This window comes from Sinocyclocheilus grahami, unplaced genomic scaffold (assembly GCF_001515645.1).
Source record: "Sinocyclocheilus grahami isolate Dianchi unplaced genomic scaffold, SAMN03320097.WGS_v1.1 scaffold272.1, whole genome shotgun sequence".
In the NCBI taxonomy this organism is placed as follows: domain Eukaryota; kingdom Metazoa; phylum Chordata; class Actinopteri; order Cypriniformes; family Cyprinidae; genus Sinocyclocheilus; species Sinocyclocheilus grahami.
Window position 1 is genome coordinate 391,529 of NW_015505451.1, and position 22,205 is coordinate 413,733.

General features: G+C 36.0%; 3 protein-coding genes across 5 annotated transcripts in view; all 3 read right to left on the reverse strand.

Annotated features, from left to right (window-relative positions):
• Window positions 1-11,860, reverse strand: part of LOC107599798 (epidermal growth factor receptor substrate 15-like) — a 30,005-nt gene extending 18,145 nt beyond the window's left edge. For 2 of the 3 annotated variants that reach the window (XM_016291483.1, XM_016291482.1), the window contains exons 1-12: window positions 11,783-11,860; window positions 8,534-8,575; window positions 7,374-7,463; window positions 7,119-7,166; window positions 6,935-7,030; window positions 6,690-6,752; window positions 6,417-6,542; window positions 6,115-6,174; window positions 5,112-5,312; window positions 4,822-4,967; window positions 4,507-4,660; window positions 3,667-3,752 (exon numbers count right to left, since the gene is read on the reverse strand). In XM_016291483.1, the coding sequence (XP_016146969.1) occupies window positions 3,667-3,752; window positions 4,507-4,660; window positions 4,822-4,967; window positions 5,112-5,312; window positions 6,115-6,174; window positions 6,417-6,542; window positions 6,690-6,752; window positions 6,935-7,030; window positions 7,119-7,166; window positions 7,374-7,463; window positions 8,534-8,575; window positions 11,783-11,809 (1,139 nt within the window). In that variant the 5' untranslated portion in view covers window positions 11,810-11,860. Of the gene's footprint in view, window positions 1-3,666; window positions 3,753-4,506; window positions 4,661-4,821; window positions 4,968-5,111; window positions 5,313-6,114; window positions 6,175-6,416; window positions 6,543-6,689; window positions 6,753-6,934; window positions 7,031-7,118; window positions 7,167-7,373; window positions 7,464-8,336; window positions 8,576-11,782 lie in introns of all 3 variants that reach the window. The other variant, XM_016291484.1, reaches the window with a different exon arrangement.
• A 784-nt stretch (window positions 11,861-12,644) lies between these two features.
• LOC107599818 (calreticulin-like) lies at window positions 12,645-17,189 on the reverse strand. Its single transcript, XM_016291509.1, has 6 exons — window positions 16,895-17,189; window positions 16,425-16,526; window positions 14,771-14,850; window positions 14,393-14,536; window positions 14,197-14,289; window positions 12,645-14,112 (listed from the first exon to the last, which is right to left on the reverse strand). The coding sequence occupies exons 1-6, from the start codon at window positions 16,986-16,988 to the stop codon at window positions 13,894-13,896; spliced, it is 732 nt and encodes a 243-aa protein (XP_016146995.1). The 5' UTR covers window positions 16,989-17,189; the 3' UTR covers window positions 12,645-13,893.
• Window positions 17,190-17,881: 692 nt separating this feature from the next.
• LOC107599799 (torsin-1A-like) lies at window positions 17,882-22,100 on the reverse strand. The gene is made up of 7 exons (XM_016291486.1): window positions 21,807-22,100; window positions 21,561-21,769; window positions 21,074-21,196; window positions 20,671-20,936; window positions 20,039-20,214; window positions 19,808-19,932; window positions 17,882-19,643 (listed from the first exon to the last, which is right to left on the reverse strand). The coding sequence occupies exons 2-7, from the start codon at window positions 21,724-21,726 to the stop codon at window positions 19,396-19,398; spliced, it is 1,104 nt and encodes a 367-aa protein (XP_016146972.1). The 5' UTR covers window positions 21,727-21,769; window positions 21,807-22,100; the 3' UTR covers window positions 17,882-19,395.
• Window positions 22,101-22,205: the final 105 nt, after the last annotated feature.

Sequence of the window (22,205 nt, forward strand, 5' to 3'; positions counted from 1 at the left end):
AGTACCAGCACTGATATTTTGCCAGAATCAGAATTTAAGCGAATATCATTTATTATCTTAATGAGCGCTGTCTCTGTGCTGTGATGCGGTCGGAAACTTGAAGTATTTGTTCAGCTGATTAAAGACTACCTTTTCAATCATCTTGCCTATAAAAGGATGATTTGATATTGGTCTATAGTTGCTCAATATGGTGTTATCAAGATTGCTCTTTTTCAGTTTAACAACTGCAGTTTTCAGGGAGTTTGGAAACGTCCCAGAAAGAAGTGAGGCGTTTACCACTTCTAAGTGATCTGCTTCCAAACAGTTAATCACCCTTTTGAAAAAATATGTGGGAAGTGTGTCAAGATAACAGGTTGACGATTTAAGGTGCTGTACTATTTCTTCCAAAATTTTGCTATCAATTTCTTCAAAAGCAGACATAGTATCTTCTTTTTGGTATTGTGGTCGAATCTGTCTGACCTCTGCATAATTTGGGGATGTGCTAATCGCCTTCCTGATATTATTGATCTTCTCAGAAAAGAAGGAAGCAAACTCATTGCATTTGCTGTCGGAGAGCATTTCACTGGCAATCTGACTTGGGAGGGTTTGTCAAGTCTCTCAACAGTAGCAAAAAGAATGCGAGTGTTGTTTAAGTTACTGTTTATAAGGTTTGAGAAGATAAGCTGATATGGTGCTCACAAAACAATCGTTTTACCATAATTTGTACTGTAATGCATATACACCTCAGAAACCGCTATTCTAGTGTACAGCTACACGCTTTATAGGGTGTTTTATGATATTCTAGAGCCAAAAAATAACTGTTGCTATGCGGTTGCTAGGGTGTTCTGAATGGTTGCTTAGTACTAATCTGATGCCCAAAAATGGCCCAACTCAAGAGAGTAAATGGGACATTTTTCACCATGCAAAAAAAGTCTTATAATTTTGCAACGTAATAGCACATCTTTTTTCAACAAAACTTAAGCTACAAGCTAAAGTACTAGTAATACATGCTGGCACCACTAATTATTAGACTTTTATACCAAAAGTACAAGCTATATAGAGAATCAACCAGGGATTCAGAGTACAATGTTGACTCATCTTTTAACATTCAAACCATTCACCTTTTGGCTACTAGCCCACACTTTGTCAATACGCATTTGCATGTTAAATCCATTTCATTACCAAGCATCATCTTAAAGTGCTCTAGTGTGAAAGCATTTTTATCTTAGTCACAGGTCACAGTGTGAAAATTCTTTTTTAGAAAATAACGAATAAAATAGGTTCAGGATGATGCTGGAATGTTTCTTTATGTGGAATCTCTCTTAGGTTATGAGGTTAGCGAGCTAGCAAGAGTAAAACAGAAAGATTAGAGAAGGAATAGAAAGACAAATCCCTTATAAAACAATTGAATAACAAATCTTCCTCAAAAAGATTCAGAGCACCTTTCCTAGATTAGGCTGAACTGTATTAAGCTCTGACTCAACATTTCCTCTCAGATTCTGACACAGTGAGTTCACGCTACAGTCTTCCCAGCAAGAGATAAACTCACAAGGATCTGACCAAGAGTCAATCGCACACACTGAGTCAGAGACTCCCAGGAGAGAGAGAGAGAGAAGGAGAAAACAAGAAAACAGAAAGACTAAAATGGAATATATAAATAATACAGGGCAAAATGAGAGTTTGCCAACAGTCCTAAATCCACCTAGAACCTAGCTCTTGAGCGGCCCGGATCAGACAAAAACAACACGGCGCAAATCGTTTATACAGCCTATAATTACTTTTTTTTTTAATAAAGTGGGCGTGGCTTGTTCTTACCTGTCACCTGAGGTTGCCCGTTGCCGTGGAGATTTAAGGCAATCCCTAACCGCACGCATCATTTTAGCAACAAACAACAGCCCATCGTACACAATCTTTCTGTTTCCTATCCTTTCTGCTCATCTTCTTCTGCTCTCTCCATTTCAGGCAGACTCGTTACTTCTCACTTTCTCTTTATTTTGCGCTCTTTCCATGAAGGAGGAAGTGAGAAGTGCTAGAACTGCTGTGAGAGTGAGTGTGCTGGGAGCTGACAGGTGACTGTATCTGCTTTTGTTCAAACTCTGTAAACCAGAGATTGAGGGAAAACCAGAGGTGGGGGCATCTTCCGCTTTCAGTGTTTGTGTAAATGAGAGCTCCACCTCTCTGTGGGGTAGTGACTCCCATCACAAGGAGTGTTAACTTCTCTGGAGAATTATTGCTTACAGGAAGTGATTTAAGGGCTTGTATATGCCAACCACACATGTGTTGCATTCAGTATTATTACTATTCTCATCCGTCTTACAAATATTTAATTATGAATGATTAGTTCAACCAAGAATGATTTACTCACCCTCATGTCCTTCCAAGCCCATGTGATGTAATTCTAAGAACTCCAAAACATGATTTATTTGTAAAAAAAAAAGTTGTTTATATTACTCCTGTTCTATTTTCCAAGCTTTCTGGAGCCAAACAATAAAGACTTTGTGAGGAATAGACCAAAATTTGTTGTATGATTTGTGAACGATTCACTCTTACACATGAATCAACTGAATCAGTTCAGAGATGGATTGATCAGTGAATAATTATTTCAATTACTGCCAGTTCCTGACACAATCAGTGCCATATGGCTCCAAAAGACTTGGAACACTGCATCATAGACTAGTTGTTGTTAACTATAAAATTATAATAAAACCTTTTTAATGAATTAAAATAAAGCTAAAATAAAATATATATTTGATGGAAAACTTAAAATGAAGAAATAAATCAAATTAGAAATGCTTCCTTGGCAACTAACTGAAATTAAAATGACTAAAACTGAAATAAAAATTAATTGAAGCTAAAAAAACAATAATAAAAAAAATTATGAAAACTTATTCTAAATTTAAAACCCAAAATATAAAGCTAAAAGCCCATTTTAAAAAGAATTATAAATACTATATAAAATAACACTGGTTTGAACCATTTTTATGGTGCTTTTTTGTCATTTTTAGAGCTTGACAGCACCAGTCCACATTCACTGAAATTATATTGAAAAAAATCAGCTAGGATATTCTTCAACAACTCACTTTTTGTTTTCCAAGAAATCCATATAGGTTTGGAACAACATGAGGATGACACAATTGTGACACAATTTTCTTTTCTGGATGAACTATGGCTTTAAAATAAGTCTAATTTGTCTAAATACCGTCTAATTCAGCTTGAGATGACCTTGCACGTTATGATGACAGAGTGAAGAACATTAAGTCATGAGATACTCATTAAAAAAAAAGCATTCATCAGTTCAAGTGCATCTATCATGACCCGAGGACAGATTTGGGTGCACTGACACACTGAGATTACGGTCAGACCCATACTTCTGTTTTTGTGGATTCATAATCTTCTGTGCACCTGTGTGAGGGCATTGTGTGGAAAATACAAATACACACTAAATTAAAACAGATGGCCAGATGGTTTAATAAAAAAAGAGAAATGGATAGTACTGTATGCTAAATATATTATGAATAATAAAGACTTGTAGACAGACAGAACATCAATGCAGCGATTGCCCATAATTACTTACTTCATGTATAAATATCCATGGGTCTACAAGACATGTATTAAGTTCAGGACTGAGATTTTACACTAGCTATCTTGTGAATATGTGGGGAGAGGAAAGTAAGATCGGTAACTCACTTCTGTAGGTCCATGATTTCATTAGTGAGTGAGTCCAGCTCTTTAATTGCAGAGAAATCGGCAGCCTGTAATGTGGCAGCATTGCTCTGTTAGAAAAAAAATAATAATAATGAAATGGAAAAGAAGGTGGAAATCAGTCACACATAATTTATATTTAAAAACATTAATCTAACATGCCCTACCATTCAAGTTTGTGGTCAAATATATATATTTTTAAGTACTTGTATACTTTTACTCAGCAAGAAGGATGCAATAAACTGATTAAAAGTGATAGTAAAAGACATTTATAATGTTACAGAAAATTTCTATTTTAAATAAAATGCTGAAAAAAAATGGATCAAGGTTCCGCAAATGCACAACTGTTTTCAACATTGTTTTTACAGCACCAAATCAGCATATTAGTCTGATTACTGAAAGATCATGTGACACTGAAGACTGGATAGTGGTTGATAATTCAGCTTTGAAACCACAGGAATAAATGCATTGTAAAATATATTTTAAAATAGAAAAACGATTATTTTAAATGTGAAACATATTTCATAATATTAATATTTTTTATGTTTGTTTTTTTTTTTTTTATAAATAAATGCAGCCTTGGTGATCATAAGAAACTGGTGAGAGAAAAAAAAAATCTTACTGACCCCAAACCTTTGCATTGTAGCATATTAAAAAAACAGATTTACAAAAGAAAAACAGCAGCCAGTTAAAAAAAAAAAGATCAAATTTCAAAGGATTCAGGGATTGGTAAGAAAGAACAACAACAAAATCCTAGAATCTTCCATTTTTTCACACTCAAAACAACAACAAAGATCTACACTTATGGTTCAACAAGCAGTATACCTGTCGTGCCAGTCTATCAGGAGGAGGGATCATTTCCGGAGAGAGTGTCTGGGGTGGGTCTACTCCCTTTGACAGCTTCTGATTGATTAGATATAGAGCTAATGCAAACTGATCTCGGCTCAGCTTCCCGATGTCTCCTATATCACAAAGCTCCCTACAGAAACAGGCACAAAAAAAGTAAGCTAACCTTACAATACAAACCCATACAGTTTTAGTGTTTACAAGATAAGGTCTAATCAGTGAGACCTTCTGCACGAGAATTTATGGAAAATTAAACCAATAACAGAATTTTAAATCCAAGCAATGGCATCTCACCAAATGCGGGCCAAAGTGGCAGACGGCAAACCAGTCTTTAGAAATATGTCTCGGACCTCAGCACCAGATACCAAGCCATCCATGTCACTGTCTGTCTTGGTGAATAAGTCATCATATTTGGCTTTCTCTGCTGGAGATACCACCCACTGCACGCATACAAACACACAGATGGTTTGTTAATGAAGCTCTGGGACATTTTCAAAATACACTTGCTGCAAGTATCAATCATAACAACTAAATCAACAATAATTTGGCGGTATAAAGCCAAGCGAACCCAGTCAGAATGTCACCTGTGGTGGTGTAGGTTTTGCTGGCAGTGTTTTAGATCCAGAGTGGGCGAAGCCTCTCTCTTTATGCTGTGCTGGTGATGGTAGGAGGGGCATCACAGGAGGCGTGGCTAATTTTTTCCGTTTTGATGGTGGAATCAGAGTGGCAGGCAGAGACATGGGAACTGGCTCGGACTCAAGGGCTCTGTATACCAAATGCATGGCCTAAACACACAAACACACACAGAACATATTAATTACAAACACTGGATAAACTAGCTTCTTAGGTTATAATACAAGTCTGCAAGTATAGAATCAGAGTTTTTCACAAACAGGAAACAAGATTTATTGCATCAAATATCTGAATTCATGGCATTTTCATGAAAGCCTGCACTATGTAAAAAAAAAACAAAAAAAAAACAGGGTGAAGTCAAGATGAAATAAATATACAAATACAAAAAAAAAACATTTATAACTGATAAAACAAAGTCATGTTTTTTTCTTTATGATGGCAGAACCAGACATGTGAACAGCCACAACAGGGATAGTTGCAGATTAGACTTATTTAGATTGGCTTTATACCAGAGTTATTATTGTTGTTAACTAAAACTGAAACTAAAACTATTAAAGATTGTTTTAACTGAATTAGAAATTTTAACTGAAAAAAGCAGAAACAAAATAAAATAGAAATATTATCATTTATATATAATACGAAAACAAAGGAAAATTAAAAATGTTGCCGTGGCAGCTAACCGAACTATAAAAGTTCTCAGTTAAAGTACTACAATTACTAAAACAACACTGAAATAAAAACAATTTAAGGCTAAATAGAAATAATAAAAAAAAATATATATATATGTTTTATATTTTACATAAAATTTGTATTTTTATTTCAAATAAAATTACATTTAAAAATGAAAATATAAAAATAACAGCACATTTAAAATATGAATATTATAATAGTATTTAAATAATACTAAAACAACACTGCTAAACAATAAATTATGTTTGACGTCACAGAACTCACCACAGCAAACTCATCTTTGTCCAGCATGCCATCTCTGTCAATGTCACTGAGCTCCCAAACCTAGAACAGAATTAATTACTTCTAGCTAGATTTTAATACAGTTTTAAGTGGGATGGACAATTTAGCCAAACTTTAGGTTTTTGTTTGTTTTTGCCTTATAAAAGTCCTCAATACTTTCAAAATGTCTCAAGAGCGCATCCTGGTGGTTAAGAATAAAAATGCATCTTTATATAAAAGAGAAGGTAAAAGTTGTCTCCCCACACCCTGCATTGCACTATCATTATAAACCTGCCTCGTCTTACCCTGCCAAGAACGTCCACAGGGAGTTTAGAATTGAGGAGCACTGGTTTGACCTTATCGCCCGTGAGCATGCCACCCACAGGGGAGAGGCTTTCGAAGATGGCATCGAATTTCAGCTTCTCCTCCGCCTATATGACACGAAAAACACAAACATTCATAAATGAGCAGTTAAGCAACTGGTGCATTGAACTGAAGATCAACCTAATTTATTACTAATTCTAATGACAACATTTATTTAGCAACTTGATTCCAAAAATCTGTTAGTGATATCTGACCTTGACAACCCATGGGCAGTCTGTGGGCACGGGGCCAAACTGAAGAGGACTGCTAGTGTCATTCTAGACAGGAAACAGAGGAACAGTCATTAACTCACAAGAGACATAAAGCCGTTTCCACAACGTAAGCAAATCAAATCACCAACTCAGCAGCTTTTAAGTCATTGGTAATTATATTGTGAGGGAAGCGTGATGCCATTTTCCTGATCTGGTGAAGAGGAAGAGGAAGTTAAGGTCTGACTTACAAACTTTGGGGGAGGGACAGCAGTATTTAAGCTCTTAAGAGACACTTCAAGTCCATTCTGAGCACACGCCACCAAACGGAGGGCGACAAAAAATTGCTGAGAAGCGACAAACAGACAAATATAGTTGAGAACGTATTGCTCAAACAATTTTTATTTACCTTAATATTAATGCTTTTCAAAATACCTGCTTGTTTAGCGAGCCTTTGCAATCTGAATCTGCTAAGTCCCATATCTGTGGAACAAATAAGAAAATTAGACAGAAGCATAAACAAAAATGTTTTCACCAATTAATATGCAACACAGTAACACAACAAACTGCAGACAAACACCATCTATGCTTTTCTATTTAAGTCATCTTGATGTTTCCAGCACTCGTCAATCAATTCACTGATTTGCATTTCCCACACAGCTATATTGAAGGCACGCTAACTGATGTTACCTTGCCAAGGATCAGGTCTGTAAGGCCAGATCTCTTTAAAAATAAGGCCGCATCAGCAGCTCCTACTTGCCCACTGCCGGACGAATCTATCTGTAGTGGAATAAAGCATACAGCATAAATAATATTTCATGTTTGGGGCCGGGGAGGTTTTTCTACATTTCTGAAAGGAGTTTTTTGTTTAATATATTTCTCTCATGCACAACAAGGCTGCATTTATTTGATCAAAAATACAGTAAAATTTTAATTTTATGAAATATTATTAGAATTTTAGAATTTAGAATTTTCCATGTCGAATTACTCCAGTCTTTAGTGTCACATGATCTTACAGATGTAATTTTAATATGTTGATTTGGTGATCAGGAATCATTTCTTATTATTATCAATGCTAAAAACAGTTGTGCTACTAATATTTTTGTTGAACCTTGTTTTTTATAATTTTTCGATGACTAGAAAGTTCAAAAGAACAGCATTTATTATTTTAAATCGAAATCTTATGTAACATTATACAATTTTTTACTGTCACTTTTGATCAGTTTAACCCACCCTTGCTTAATAAAATAATTTCTTTAAATAGCTAATAAATATTACTGTCAAAATGTGTCAAAAGTGACAACAGGTTTTTGCTTCATAACTATAGGATGACACACAATGGCGCTTTTAGTAACAGGGTGTGTGCCAAATAAAGTCATAATTCACATTCATATTATGTAATACTAGGACTTATCAAGTATGCAAATCACATCTAACAAGAATAATTAAAAGCGAAGTGTGTTTAAGACACTTTAAGAGTCCTTAAGGCCTACTGCACAGTATATAGAAGAAATGAACATCCAAAAACAATCCGAAAAATAAATAAGGACCAATGCAATGCACAAATGATTATCTGGAGAGATTCACTCGAATGAGAAACCAGCAGCAAGATGTTTAAACCACATGCTAGTTCAAACAAGCTGCTTCACTCACCATGTGTCCTGTACGGTTTGCAAGTGTCATCACTAATTCATAATGGCATCCTCTTACTGAGAGAAAGACACTTACGGGAGGCAGAAGCTTTTAGCTCAAACTGACAGCGCGGTGAGGTTTATATTTCTCTTCTTCCGCCAAGTGCTCTATAAGGCCAAAGTGAAACATAACACAGAAAAAGCTGATTAAATGCTTACCTGTCGATAGTATTTCTCATAGACAGGATTCCCACTCGAAAGCTGCAACCAAATAACACAAAACTTGATTAAAATGATTCCGAGGACATTGTTCAATCTCTCTAAAACCCGTCAAACTGATAAAACCAGGACATAAATAAGTCAATTAAACAGCACAATCTTCTAAACTGTTGACTTCCTTGGCAGCATTGATGCATTCAGACCTCTGAAAAGCAAACGTTAAAGCCATCTGGCAACCAGGTGAACATTTATAAATGATCTCAGAATGACTTCAAGCACTCGCACACCTTTCTGTATTCAAAGATGTTGATTATACACCCATTCACAAATAAACGGAGACTTTCTTAAGTCGCCTGCCATTCTCTGCACAATAAAAACACTGAGCTTTTGTTGAGTTGTGATTCACAAAAGTCGGGGGGAGTAACGCACATTTGCGCAGCTGACTGCAAGCCAAACCATCGACATCGGGTTTAGTCACAGCCAAAAGGCGAATTTATAACATATGGACGGATCAAGTGAAATCAGACGCATTACGGAGACCAAATCATGACTGTTAAAGGGGTCATATGATGTTGCTAAAAAGAACATTATTTTGTGTATCTGGTGTAATGAAATGTGTTTAAGCGGTTTAAGGTTCAAAAAACAAATTTTCCACATACTGTACATTATTGTTTCTCCTCTATGCCCCGCCTTTCTGAAACACGTCGATTTTTACAAAGCTCATCGGTCTGAAAAAGCGAGGTGTGCTCTGATTGGCCAGCTATCCAGTGCGTTGTGATTGGCCGAATTCCTCAAGCGTGTGACGGAAATGTTACGACCCTTACCATATTGTGATGCCTGCGGCAACCACATGTGACAACCCCGGGCTGGACTCCGCTTCATCCACGGTGAAAGCCGATCCGGCGATCGACAGCGCGAAGTTGATATTTCCTCAGCAACCAGCACGGATCAGCTCCAGGCATGACGAAGCAATATCGTCCTCTTTTGGAAGGCCAAACAAAGTAGTTTCGCTTTCACAACGAAGCACATAGCGCCTTCACGACATGGCGGCGGCAACAACAATACTACAGCGAGAATAAAAGTTACGCCTTCTTTCTTTGCGTGAACATTTGGGCGGCGTTATGCAAATCTTCCCAGATAGTGACGTAGGTATGTGGGGGCGTGTTAGAACGAGCCGTTTTAGGTAGGCGTGGCTGACTCTTAACTTTTATAAAGAATATCTCTTTGGATTTGAGACTTTAGTCTTTGCAACTTTACAGATCTTCTTTATGCACCAAGAGCTTATAACACTCCAAAGAGAAAGGAAAAATTTAAATCGCATCATATGACCCCTTTAAATGGTGTTTTAGTAAACGTCAACCCCTCTGCCAATCAAAAGCTATTAGGAGCTCATATGATCTTACATATCACCATGATGCATAAGCATCAAATTGCTTTTCTGGCCATGTTAGGTTAAGCTCTGCCAGATCCCAACTGTTTTTTTTTATTGTAGTTCAACAGCTCTGTCTGTCTCCCATCAGGTGGTTACTGGTGCATGCTAATGTGATGCTGGCACACACTATTCAGTGAAGTGCCACCAAACATTTCCTTGCCCTGCTGAGAAAGAAGTAGGAGTTTTTGTTGTGCTTCTTTATTAAAAAAAAAAAAAAAAAAAAAAACTCCAACCACTTTGGCCTTTCAGGCTTTTCTGATTCCAACTCATTTCCTGAAACTTATTCTGGCATGTTCTACTTACAATTACCACGGTCCTACAAAGCAAATGCTTAGCAAACCACGATTAAACACAGAAGCTGAATAAAAATATTACAAAACGATGCATTTACAAATAATGTGGTGAAATTAAAGCTGCAAATATGAAAATATGAAACATTAAATGATTAATGGATTTTTTTTGATAAAATTGTTTTTAAAAAATTAAAAAATATAAAATATGAATTTAAAAAAAACTAACATTCTAAAAAACAACATTTTGAATATGATCATGGTGACTCACTGGATCATTTCATGGTTGTCTTTTGCCTCCTCACAATATGCCTAAAAAACCCTATGATCTTGGAATCATAGAAAGCAGAAGAGACGGAAGACATATCAGACAAGTCTCTTGCTCCGTCTAAAGTCTTCTTGATGAGGTAATGCTGCAATGCATATTTCATGCATGTGTGCCTTGCTTCTAAAACTGAGCACTCCATCAGCTGCAATGTGGTCAACACTACAACCATCCTTGCCATTAGAGAAGTGTTATTCTTAAAGCAATAAAAAAAAGCAAACATGCCAACTAAAACGAGGAACATTTTAGACCATCAATCAAATCAATGCATGGATCCCTCTAGACTATTAAAACAGCTATAAGTGACTCTATGCATGTAATGCATATGCTGCCAGAGACCTTTCTTACAGAAGAACAGCTGTATGAGTGTCACTGAAGCTATTTCATTAATATTTCATTATACACAAAGACCAAACCGGAAATAAGTTCATACTTATCTGGTTTGAGATTTCTGACTCTTTAAGGTGTTATTAAGACTGATTTTACGCGACTATAAGCTTTCCACAAAAGTGAAAAATACACAAAATGACTCCAACAGGATAGTACATGCCATATTTGCATAAAACAACGACTAGTTCCTATTTATTATTAATACATGAGGAGAAAAATAGTAAGCTAGCAGTGAAGCAAAACTTCCTGCTGCTTTTCAATGCCTCTAAAAACGCCGAGCATGGTTTAATGCACTAAAACACACCAGTAATCCCAAAACCAATGTCAGATATAAGTGAAATACGTTTTTAATATTATAAGTTATAAGTTATTGTGACATAAATTGAAGTAGTATCCGTCATTGCGCCTCTGTTAAGTTTTTATATAGGCAAAGACACATTTCACAAGCACTTTCGCACGTTCATAGCCGAGACATGTACAAATACAAGCTGATCTAAAAAAAAAGTTCAGTAACTTTGGATGATCTCATGACATGCAAAAGCTGAAAAAAATAAGTAAACTCTAAACAGCTCAGTTCAACACTGACACAGTAAGCTACGCCCTTACGCAAGTCCCTAAAAGATCATACTGAAACTTTTTCTCTGCCCAAGCAAATGGCTGAAAACAGCTTTAAACAGCCGCGATCAGATAGCAGGGTGTGATCATTTTCCACGCTAAACGGCTAAAATAAAGTTTAACGGATCTGATAAACGTATAAAACGAGCTGGAAAGTGGTATGGAGAGCGCTATATTTGTGTAGAAAGGGAGGTTACCTGAGTCAGGGAGAGACTGGCAGCCATAGTGTTTCTGTTCCCACTAGTTCATCCTGCGTTGCGATAGGCAATGGGCAATATAGGGATGCTACAAAACCTGGTACTGGATTACTCTGTGGATTGAGGATGAATAAAACCCGGCGCTGGATTTTTCAGTGGATCTGTAGGCGGTAACTAACATGCGATGGCACTTCTGGAGTTCTCGGTAGATCAGAAGGATATACAAAACCTGGCGCGGGAATTATCAGTGGACGAGGACTCCGTGAATTGTTCAGTTTGTAGTACTAAAAGCCAGAAAAATAGACTATAGGTTTTATAATGGAGATTTTTTTTGTGTGGGGTTAATTTTCACATTTTGTTGAAATTCTAAAGCTGCTGTATCTTTAATAGACGAATTAAACAGTTTTGTTTAAAGCTGTCCCTTTATTTTTCATTTAAAAAATATTATTTTTATTTAAAACATAAATTAAAAATGTAGTTGTCCGTTTACAAAGTGGTCTATTTTCATGTTTGTTTACATTAATAAATTGATAACTTATCATAATTTTAAGTGTCACTCCCAGTCCCCCTACACTTGACAAAACAGCTTATTTACTACAAAAAAAGCACACACACCATGTAATTTTAACCACACATATTTTACTCATAACCTAAAAGCAATATTCTACAAAGTCAAAAAGTGCACGTTTGCTGTTAAATTAAGTGTATGCATTTATTATATTCATAAGATTATTTATTTATTATCTATTTATCTTTTTTTTTTAAGTTAAGTAATTAATTTACAATATTTTTTTAGTTTATGTGTTCAAAAACTAGTCAAGACACTTGATTATATTACTCTTTTTGTAGTTTTATTATTGGACAACAACTTTCATACTAGAGCTTTACTTTTCAATATGTCAAGGAACATCCTTCAAACACAAAAAGTACAAAATATATCTTTAAAAAAAAAAAGGGGTCACAATCTATTTTGCTGGGAGAAGTATCTGATTGAAGCAGTGCAATATTCACAATGGCTGTGAAATCTCTTGTTGGAGAGCAGAAGTGTTACTAGAATCGCTATGGAACTTTCCTCGTAACACCCTTTGAAATCTCAGAAGCTTTCCATTTTTCCTCACTCCACAGGTTCAGCTTGGGCCCGATTACCATATTTGCCGAACTCAATAAATCAGCAATTCAGTTAATGAAAAGAACCAAAGCAAACACACAAGAGTTTTGCAGCTACTCAGAGAAATCATTGTTGATATTAATTCACTTTCTCCAAATATTCAGTCAGTCAGACATGGAAATTCTTCATTTTGTCTCTTGAGAAACCAGGTGAGTCAGAATTTGCTTGCTGACCAGGGCAAGATCAAAATTGTATCAGCTTGTGAGATCCACAGAGTGTTTAGGAAAGTACACAACCAAGATTTTAACCTGATCACTGATAGATTGATATTAAGAGCGAGGAAAATGTAATGAAATTGAGGTTTGGGTTAAGATGAAACATGCAATAAAGTGAGGACTCTCTCTCAAACCCAACACAAACTCACACACACACACACGCAAAACTGTGTCAAGCCAAAATGCTGCAGATGAGATGACATCTATCTAAACAACCTGGCATATTCTGTAACAGAAGTGAAATGGGAACGAAATGGCGGCAACAGTACCTCAGATTTGCTCCATATTATCAACAAAATCGATAACGATAATGTTTTTTGAGGTAAGTATTCTAGTGTATTGTAGCTACCAGTTGATGACTGTTATGATTCAAGTTTCATGTCACAGAATTGCTTAGCAAACAGGATATCTGACATTTGTAAACATGAGCGTTGAATTTTTATGGATTGTGGTATCTCACACTACAGATGGGGATGTGTGATTTTCATGTTGGCTGCCTTCAACCCTGCCCGACTGAAAATGCTTGGGACTTTGCTTGACATCATGCAAATGAAAATGATGAAAAAAGTTAATCTAAAAATAGGTTTGTAGTAGTGGAATGAGACAAAAAAATAAATCCTGCCGGAATCATCCGACAGACAACAAAAAGGAATGTCCAGCATTAGTCCAGTTCTCTGCCTTGTACCCCATTAATCATGGGGCATTTCTTCACAAGTTCCTGTTGAAATCTACAACTCGTCTTTGAGTTTAGAGTCTGTTTCCTCTTCCCCCTCCTCCTCCTCTTCTTCTTCTTCTTCTTCTTCCCCTTCCTCCTCCTCTTCTTCCTCCTCTTCCTTATCTTCCTCTTCCTCTTCATCCTTTGCCTCCTCCTTTCTTGTATTTTCCTCTTCCTCATGCTTCTTTCTCTCTTCCTCCTCTTGACCTTCCTTCATCTTCTTCTCAGCATCCTGAGATAAAAATGAGAAATTTCTGTTAAAAACTACAAGTGAAAGATGATTTAGGATGGAGACATAATAATTGAAGAATCATACCTTTATGGCACCCCAAGTCTCATTGCCAACCTCTTCTGCCAACTTAGGGTCATTAGTAATGAGAAAGTTGTCAAAAATTGTGCCAGATTTCACCTAAAGCATAAAATACAAGGAAAGGTGGTATAGAATGTCCCAATAAACAGTATTAAATATCTGAAAATTGTAATTGTGTTTGAGACACAAAGCAAATTGCTACCTGCCACAAGTCCAGTCCAATCACTCCGATGCTATCGTAGTTATAGATTTCGTTGTCAGCGGTGTACTCTGGGTTATCAATCTCAGGGTGCACCCATTTCCCCTTGTAAACAGGATTGTCAATCTGGTTGGGTTTCCACTCACCCTAGAAAATATAAAAAATTCATTTTGGAAATAAAACCCAGTATTCATTGTGACAAAATAATGTTTTAGGCATAATTTGCATCTTTTTTCAATATTAAAGCAGGCATGAAATGGAAATTCACCCTATATATTTTCTAAATGCATGTTATTGATCTTATTGCGAATGATTTATCCATGTAGCCTATAGGGTTCATACGCCAGGCTTCTCCAATCATAACCCCCCCCCCCCCCCCACGAGGGGCTGATCCTTGTTGCTGAAATCAGCAAAGCGGGATGACAGCGCGTAGAAATGAGCATCCTGACTGGTCTGAAGACCTGCAAGTTCACAGTGAGATATCCAAGTAACTTTTAAAGTTATTAAAATCCCCATAGAAATTATCTAATGAGTAGGACTTTAACTGTTGATAGATTGTTTTAATAATTGATTAAACGTTTGACTGTTTCTTTAATTAATTGAACAGAAAATCCAAAAACAGTTCCAAAATTAGGGCTGCAGCTAACGATTATTTTAAAAATGGATTAATCTGCAGATTATTTCTTCGATTAATCAAATGTAATAATCCAAAAATGATTTAGTATATTATATTACTATATTGATTAAAAACAGAATCATTTAAATTAAAAAATAAAATAATTTTAATCCATTATCTACATTCTTTAAATATTTTGTTACTTATCATACAAATATGAACGTTAAAAGATACAAGGTAGGCAGAACACGTTCAGTCATATAAACCCATTCAATCATGTCACATTTTTCCATTATAAATAGTCTCTTTACGGTTACTGCTCTCATTAAAAAAAAAAAAAGTACACGTTTAAAATTCTATATGTTACATTGATTTAATGTTTAAACAAGAAATAGTTTTGAAATATCAAATCAACATTTTTGGTCCTTTTCTTTGTTTTGAAAGACTGCCCATTTGAATGTGAAAAAAATCTGCTGTGATGATGTGAAAAATTAGATAAATACAGCCTCAAATATTTGTTTCTTTAATTAATTGAACAGAAAATCCAAAAAAAGTTCCAAAATTAGGGCTGCAGCTAACGATTATTTTAAAAATGGATTAATCTGCAGATTATTTCTTCGATTAATCAAATGTAATAATCCAAAAATGATTATATTATATTACTATATTGATTAAAAACAGAATCATTTAAATTAAAAAATAAAATAATTTTAATCCATTATCTACATTCTTTAAATATTTTGTTATTTATCATACAAATATGAACGTTAAAAGATACAAGGTAGGCAGAACACGTTCAGTCATATAAACCCATTCAATCATGTCACATTTTTCCATTATAAATAGTCTCTTTACTGTTACTGCTCTCATTAAAAAAAAAAAAGTACACGTTTAAAATTCTATATGTTACATTGATTTAATGTTTAAACAAGAAATAGTTTTGAAATATCAAATCAACATTTTTGGTCCTTTTCTTTGTTTTGAAAGACTGCCCATTTGAATGTGAAAAAAATCTGCTGTGATGATGTGAAAAATTAGATAAATACAGCCTCAAATATATCTTTTAATTACATACGTTTATCATTTTGATTTCACACAGCCTTTAAAGCATACTATATTCCTCAACCTCAGCGAAGCACATAGTTGGGACAAAAATGGGACTAAACTGAGTCTGTGCCAGGGTAACTGGACCCTACAGTACACGTGGTTTTGTAATGTTTTGAAACATAGTAAATATCAGCTGGTGTAACATGCCTGCAGCTCAGTTGAGCAGAGGGAATTACATCACAGACAGGAATTAATAGCCCCTCCCCTGGCGTATTATTCAGAGCATACAATAATGCAAAACGGAGGAAGCCACAAATTCAAACAAACCGGTGTCAATTATCTGGTGCCTGTAATAAAGAAAGCAACACTCACCCTTATCTTTCTTGGCATCGCCATAAAATTTGCCTGCAGAGAGGACAAACTTCCCGTAGTCTGATTTATGCTTGGATTCCACCCATCGGCTCCTCCAGGTGTCTGAAATGTGCATGTGTGACATGAATATAAAATTAAAAGCATGCATATATGCATAATTATGAGCAAGATCAGATTAAATCAAGGACGTTTGCTCCACTGATCATTATTCATCCGTTCTGCCTTGACTATTTGTTATAAGATAACCACTATCCAAACCAAGACTAAGATTTTAAATTATTATTATTATTATTATTATTATTAAATGAAATGCAACACACCATTGTTGCCAAGCTATTAAAATGGCATATAGTGACTCCATCACATAGAAAATCAGGTCTATGGTGACTCCATCACATGCTCGAAAGCCACAGATAAAGCCGCATAAATAGTATTCAAAAAGCATAAAAGCACAATTGCTTCAAACTTACCACCGTCTTCAAATTGCTCTCGGAAATAAACAGATGATTCTGCAGTTATTAAAGCGATGGACACGGCCATAACCAGTAGAGATAACGCTGTCATCTTTGCAGTCAAATATATATATACTCTTTTTAGGGTAAAATATAAAGGAAACGATTTAATAAGAAATATGAGGCTTGAATATGTATAGAATGAGCGCTGTTTGGATCTTCACATGCCTGCACAAATCACTGCGCGCTGCTCTCTTGCGCTCAGTCTCGCCTCTAAACTGGGAACAGATGGCTGGCTCTGATTGGACGGCAGCTGGAGACGACAGCGTCACACCGGTCAGCCAATCAGATCATTAGCGGAATGATGTGGAAGGTCCTTTCTGGCCAATGCCAGCTGACCACGCGTTTGGCAGACACTAGTGATGAGAAGACTCGTTTCCGCGAATCGGTTCAATGAACCGATTCGGAAAACGGATTCAGTGGTTCCATCGTTCTTACGTGGTTCCTGACATCAGGCAGTCTGGCAGTGGTGGTGGTGTATATTATCTAAAATCTTTCATTATAGCCACATGTATATACATATTATTGTTTTGCATATTATAAAACCTGTTATGGCGTTTCTGTCTTGTTTTTCACGTCTTAATAAAACGCTTACAACCAAGTCTGTTTCATATCTATGTTAATTAAATGGTCGTGCAATCAAGTTGTGAATGTATTTCCAACAGTTTAATTTAATATTTCTGAAATTTGAAGATGCGTTTGGTTCGACGAGTGCATTTTTGAGTCGAAAACTGCTTCCACTCGATCAGCGAACGAATTGTTCGTTTCTATTCACGAATAATTCGTTCAGATCAGCTTGTGAAACAGGTTCAGCACGTTCTTTAAAAAGAACCGACCAGATTCGAAGGAATACTATTTTAGTTTAAAGTTGTTCAAAAACAAGATCTTGTTCATGGAATTGGTTTTTATTTCCACTGCATTTTATTAAACCAAGCATGTGGTTTGCAAAAATGTATATAGAGATATCAAGTCAAGAGTTTTGAGAGCTTGGCACATTATCTTTTATTTCTCTTTTACATTAGACAAATATCAGTAACCAGGCCATTTCCCACTGGTTTCTGTGTTATCAGTGGGAAAAGGAAATGCAGAATTAAAGCTTGCTCAACTAATAATAACAAACTGCACTAAGCCAAACCCTAAGCAGAAGACTGAATGTTTAGTAAAGTAACTTTAGTAGATGTTGACAAAAATCCCACAGTTTGGCATCACTTGTCTGACATTATTTGTAGACAAAACCCTTACAAAAGTTTAGAATGTTAGCTGGTGACATGGTTCATCCATCAAACACTAACCTGTAGTTACATTCAAGCACAACTTGAATATAGTTCTTTCAGTAAACATTATCAGAGCTGACACTTACAAATCAAAAAGCTTGTTACTTTTAGCAATGAATTTGCCAAAGATGCATGTTACTAGTTGAAAACAGTACAGTGAATAAAATCAGGTTAATTTGATAAATTGGCAAACTACAGAAAAATGCGTACTGGCCTATGTGAAAAAGTTACATCAAGTCTCAGTTGTATAGTAATGATTCCTTCAATCTCATGTTTGTCAAGCTTAACCCTCTAGCTCTTTTTCTACCTACATAAAAACGATCATTTCAGTAGCATATCTTCACCAACAACTGAATCACTTCAACATTTTCATATCAGAATGTGTTAAAAATGGAAATATCAATGAAAAAGCACATATGATTTTAACTAGTTTTGAAGAGGTTGTAACATTTAAATATACAGGACACAAAAAGATATACAATAAATAAACAAAAAATTGTTACATAAGTCTTGAAATATGATCTTTAATGCATGATAATGATGACTGAAATATGCCAAAAATATAAAACAGCAACTAAAAGAAATATTCCAGGTTAAAGAAAACTTACATTCAGTCGATTACTACAGAAAAACATTTAAAATGGTCTTTTAAAACGCATTTGGCAATAATATACTTACAGGAAAAGCCTAGCAGATCCAATCAATTAATTTTTCTATTGAATATCCTGTTTTGCTCAGAAATACATAGTATGGAAGCATAAAAAGGTTGCAAACAGCAATTTCCATTTAACTGTAAATGTAAAATAAATAAATAAAAATTAAACATTGTGGTTTTGCTTGCTTAAGAGGCTTCCAGTGTAAGTGCATTACTGTAAATGCAGTCTTTTTTTTAAAGAGGTTAGGTTGCTTAAGTTCATATCAATGCATGTAAACTGTAACATTGCTTGGGAGAAGTAGATAAGATAGATACAGATAAAAAGTTCTTAAAAATATAATTTCAGTAGGGTTTACCATGAGCAAACCCCTCTCTCCCTGTCCTATATAGAGTTGAAACTCTACATATGAAGTTTTTTTTCTGCATTGTCAGCGTTGTATAATTTGCATTTCAGATATCAGCAGTCATTTCTGCTTCATTCAAGTATATTCTGTGTTTCTTTAATGTCAGTGATCTTATGTTGCTCTCCGTTATGGCAAAAAGAAATTGATCCTTTGAGGAATGGATTTGCAGCCCTGTGCAGAGAAGAGTTTCTCCTCCTTAGGAACGTACAGCATGGCTTTAGCCACTTCATCCAGAGTCCCCTCATCCGGCTGAAGGTCACGAGCTGCATATGCATCACGTGCACACAGTTTCACATGCCGGTACTCCAGCGGCAAGAATGGTACAAAGAAGTCAATCAGATGGCCTGAAATCAGCTCACTCTGCGCAAAACCTCCTGCAAAGGTAAAAAGTAATTTAGCAATAGGAATCATAACATTTTTTCATGAAAATCACAGACTTGTATATATGAATTTAAATACGCAACATCTATGAGATATTTGTCAGATGTTTAGCAATTAGATTTATTAGTTCTGTTATGATGTACTTGACTGCAGGTACCTTCTGCTTCCATGGCTTCAGCACGCAGAAGATGTTCCAAGTCTTCCATGCCGATATCTTCCCTATTCTGTCCCGAGTGCCAGAAATCAAGTGCCACCTCATTGATGGTACCACCACCGATATTGCTAAAGCATGACATTAAGGAAAAATACATTAGTTTTTCGTTTTTTAATTGGATCATAGCAACAAATTACATTTTTCAGATTTTGCATCTGTAAAGAACACACCAACCTTAAGAACAGAAATATGGCTCTTCTATAGCTGACCCCATCCACATTATCATAGTGGTCCATGTAGGGCTTTATGGCATCAATGAGTCCCGGGTGAAGCTTTTCTGCCTCATCAAAGATAAAGAGAGTCTGTGGGCATCGCAGAACCATGTCTCGAATGGCTTCTCTTAGCTGGCCCTGGTCGCAAACACACCCACACAAATACAAACACAAGTAAGGTTCAGGATTCACTAACACGTACGTGAATATTTCAGAATTTGGAGCGCAATCAACTGAATCAGGTTTTCTAACTGAACTATCCAAGTATATCAAGGTTGAATTGCATAATCATACAATTGTACCATAGCTTTGACATCTCATGGCAGTGATCCAATAAATGTTCCCCAGAAGCCCAAAAAAAGCGATTGTATTGGAACCCTGCCTATGTTAAATGCATTGCATTTAGTTTTTTCAAGTTAAATATATCCAAGTAGATGAATTATAGTACAAGTAGCAAATATTTTACTAATGTGTAACATTATAATGTAACCAAATACTACTCATTTGTTTGTAAAAGGTCAACTAAATCAACAGACAACTGCTGAAACTGACCTGGGCAGCTGTGTGGATGTCAAATGTTGAACCTTTGCTCACCTTGTACACGTCCACCAATCTTGCGTGAGGGAAGTGGAATGGGGCAATGAACAAACGCACACATTCACTCTTTATACCATCCCGGTAGAGGTTGTCCGCTACTATCCGGGCCACAAAGTTCTTGCCTGTCCCAGACCAGCCGTGAAAGGACAAAGTCAGTGGTTTGTTGGACTCGGGGTTTTTGATGAATCCCTGAATGGCTTTCAGAACCACAGACTGGACCAGGTGCTGCCCATGAAGCTTCACCTGTAGATCTTTTTCCAATCCTGAAATATGCATTGATAAAGGTTCAGACTTTCCCAAGATTTTTTGTTTGAACTTTCTGATATTTCTATCATTTCAACAATTGTAAAAACCTGAATATTTGTATAAAATAATGCATGCATGATGTTGATGTCTCCACCTGTGATGTTATTTGTAATCCTACAGTCTCCCGAATCACAGCACTGACCCAGGCTGCAGTACCATGCAGTCAGCATGCCAGTGTAGTACTGGGGAAACCCTGACCAAACGTCCCCAGTAGCCACTGAGAAGAGTGTTACATAAGCCCGCAGTGAGTTAAATTACAATCAGTACAAATACTGCCACTCTTTAAAGAGACACTGGGAAAAGTTCATCCAAATCAACTTAAAAATGCATTTTATTATTATCCGTATCTATTTAATATATTCATACATTATATTTACATAATACATTATTCCGCTCAGTATTGTTAGAACATTTCTAAACGCATCCATTAAAAACTATCAGAAAAAAAAAACTCATTACACGTTGGTTATTCAATCCATCTTAAATTATGTAAATTATATATATGCTTTGTATATTTATATAAACATTTTACCATAGTATATATTAAAATATACCTTTATTATATATAGCTATATCTTTACCTTGTTGGGTTGCATCATCCTGGTGTGGTTGACAGTCCCCTTCCCAAATATTGCAATAGATGTAATTGAAATAATAGGAAGAAACATTTGAAATGCTATCGAAGTGAAAAAAATCCGCATCAGCCGAAATAGCCAGGAATGAGAGCAAGATTACGAGAGAAAACATCGGTGCCGACAGAAATATAGCTCTCGCAGAGACTGTAACATTGAGCTATTAGATGTAATTGTAGCGTCCATTCACACGCGCATCCGAGCCTCACTGACTGCAGGCCGCATCTGCGCTCAGCACTGAAACACGTCAATCTTCACTGGAACAGGGCACAAAGTGGGCGGGGCTTGCTGTTGTAAGAAAAGATTCTGCGATTCTTTTATCAAACCAGTGGTTATTATAAACACGATATAAATCAATCAAATATTTAAAAACCCCGTGTCATTTTTCAGGTTTAACTTCATGAAGTAGCACAGACCTGGTCACGTAGCAATAGCTCATTTTCTCAGCGTGGAGCAGACTGGACCAATCGCAGTAGTTTGAGAAAGTGGTGCGAGGTTTGATTAGATTGCTGGGCTAATTTGCATATGCAGAACCGATGTTAGCGACAGAGTAAACGTTGCAGCCACTCGAAATACTGAGAACGTGATTGTTAA

What these genes read in the sequence shown, in the direction of transcription:
- LOC107599799 (XM_016291486.1), bottom strand. Translation starts at nt 21,726, where the DNA reads ATGTTTTCTCTCGTAATCTTGCTCTCATTCCTGGCTATTTCGGCTGAT. An exon ending in GATTACAAATAACATCACAG is followed by an intron (nt 20,937 to 21,073) that starts GTGGAGACATCA and finishes TGCATATTTCAG; the next exon opens with GATTGGAAAAAGATCTACAG. An exon ending in TGAAGCCATGGAAGCAGAAG is followed by an intron (nt 19,644 to 19,807) that starts GTACCTGCAGTC and finishes TTACCTTTGCAG; the next exon opens with GAGGTTTTGCGCAGAGTGAG.
- LOC107599818 (XM_016291509.1), bottom strand. Translation starts at nt 16,988, where the DNA reads ATGACAGCGTTATCTCTACTGGTTATGGCCGTGTCCATCGCTTTAATA. An exon ending in GCAACAAGGATCAGCCCCTC is followed by an intron (nt 14,537 to 14,770) that starts GTGGGGGGGGGG and finishes TATATTTTCTAG; the next exon opens with GGTGAGTGGAAACCCAACCA. An exon ending in TTGGACTGGACTTGTGGCAG is followed by an intron (nt 14,290 to 14,392) that starts GTAGCAATTTGC and finishes TTTATGCTTTAG; the next exon opens with GTGAAATCTGGCACAATTTT.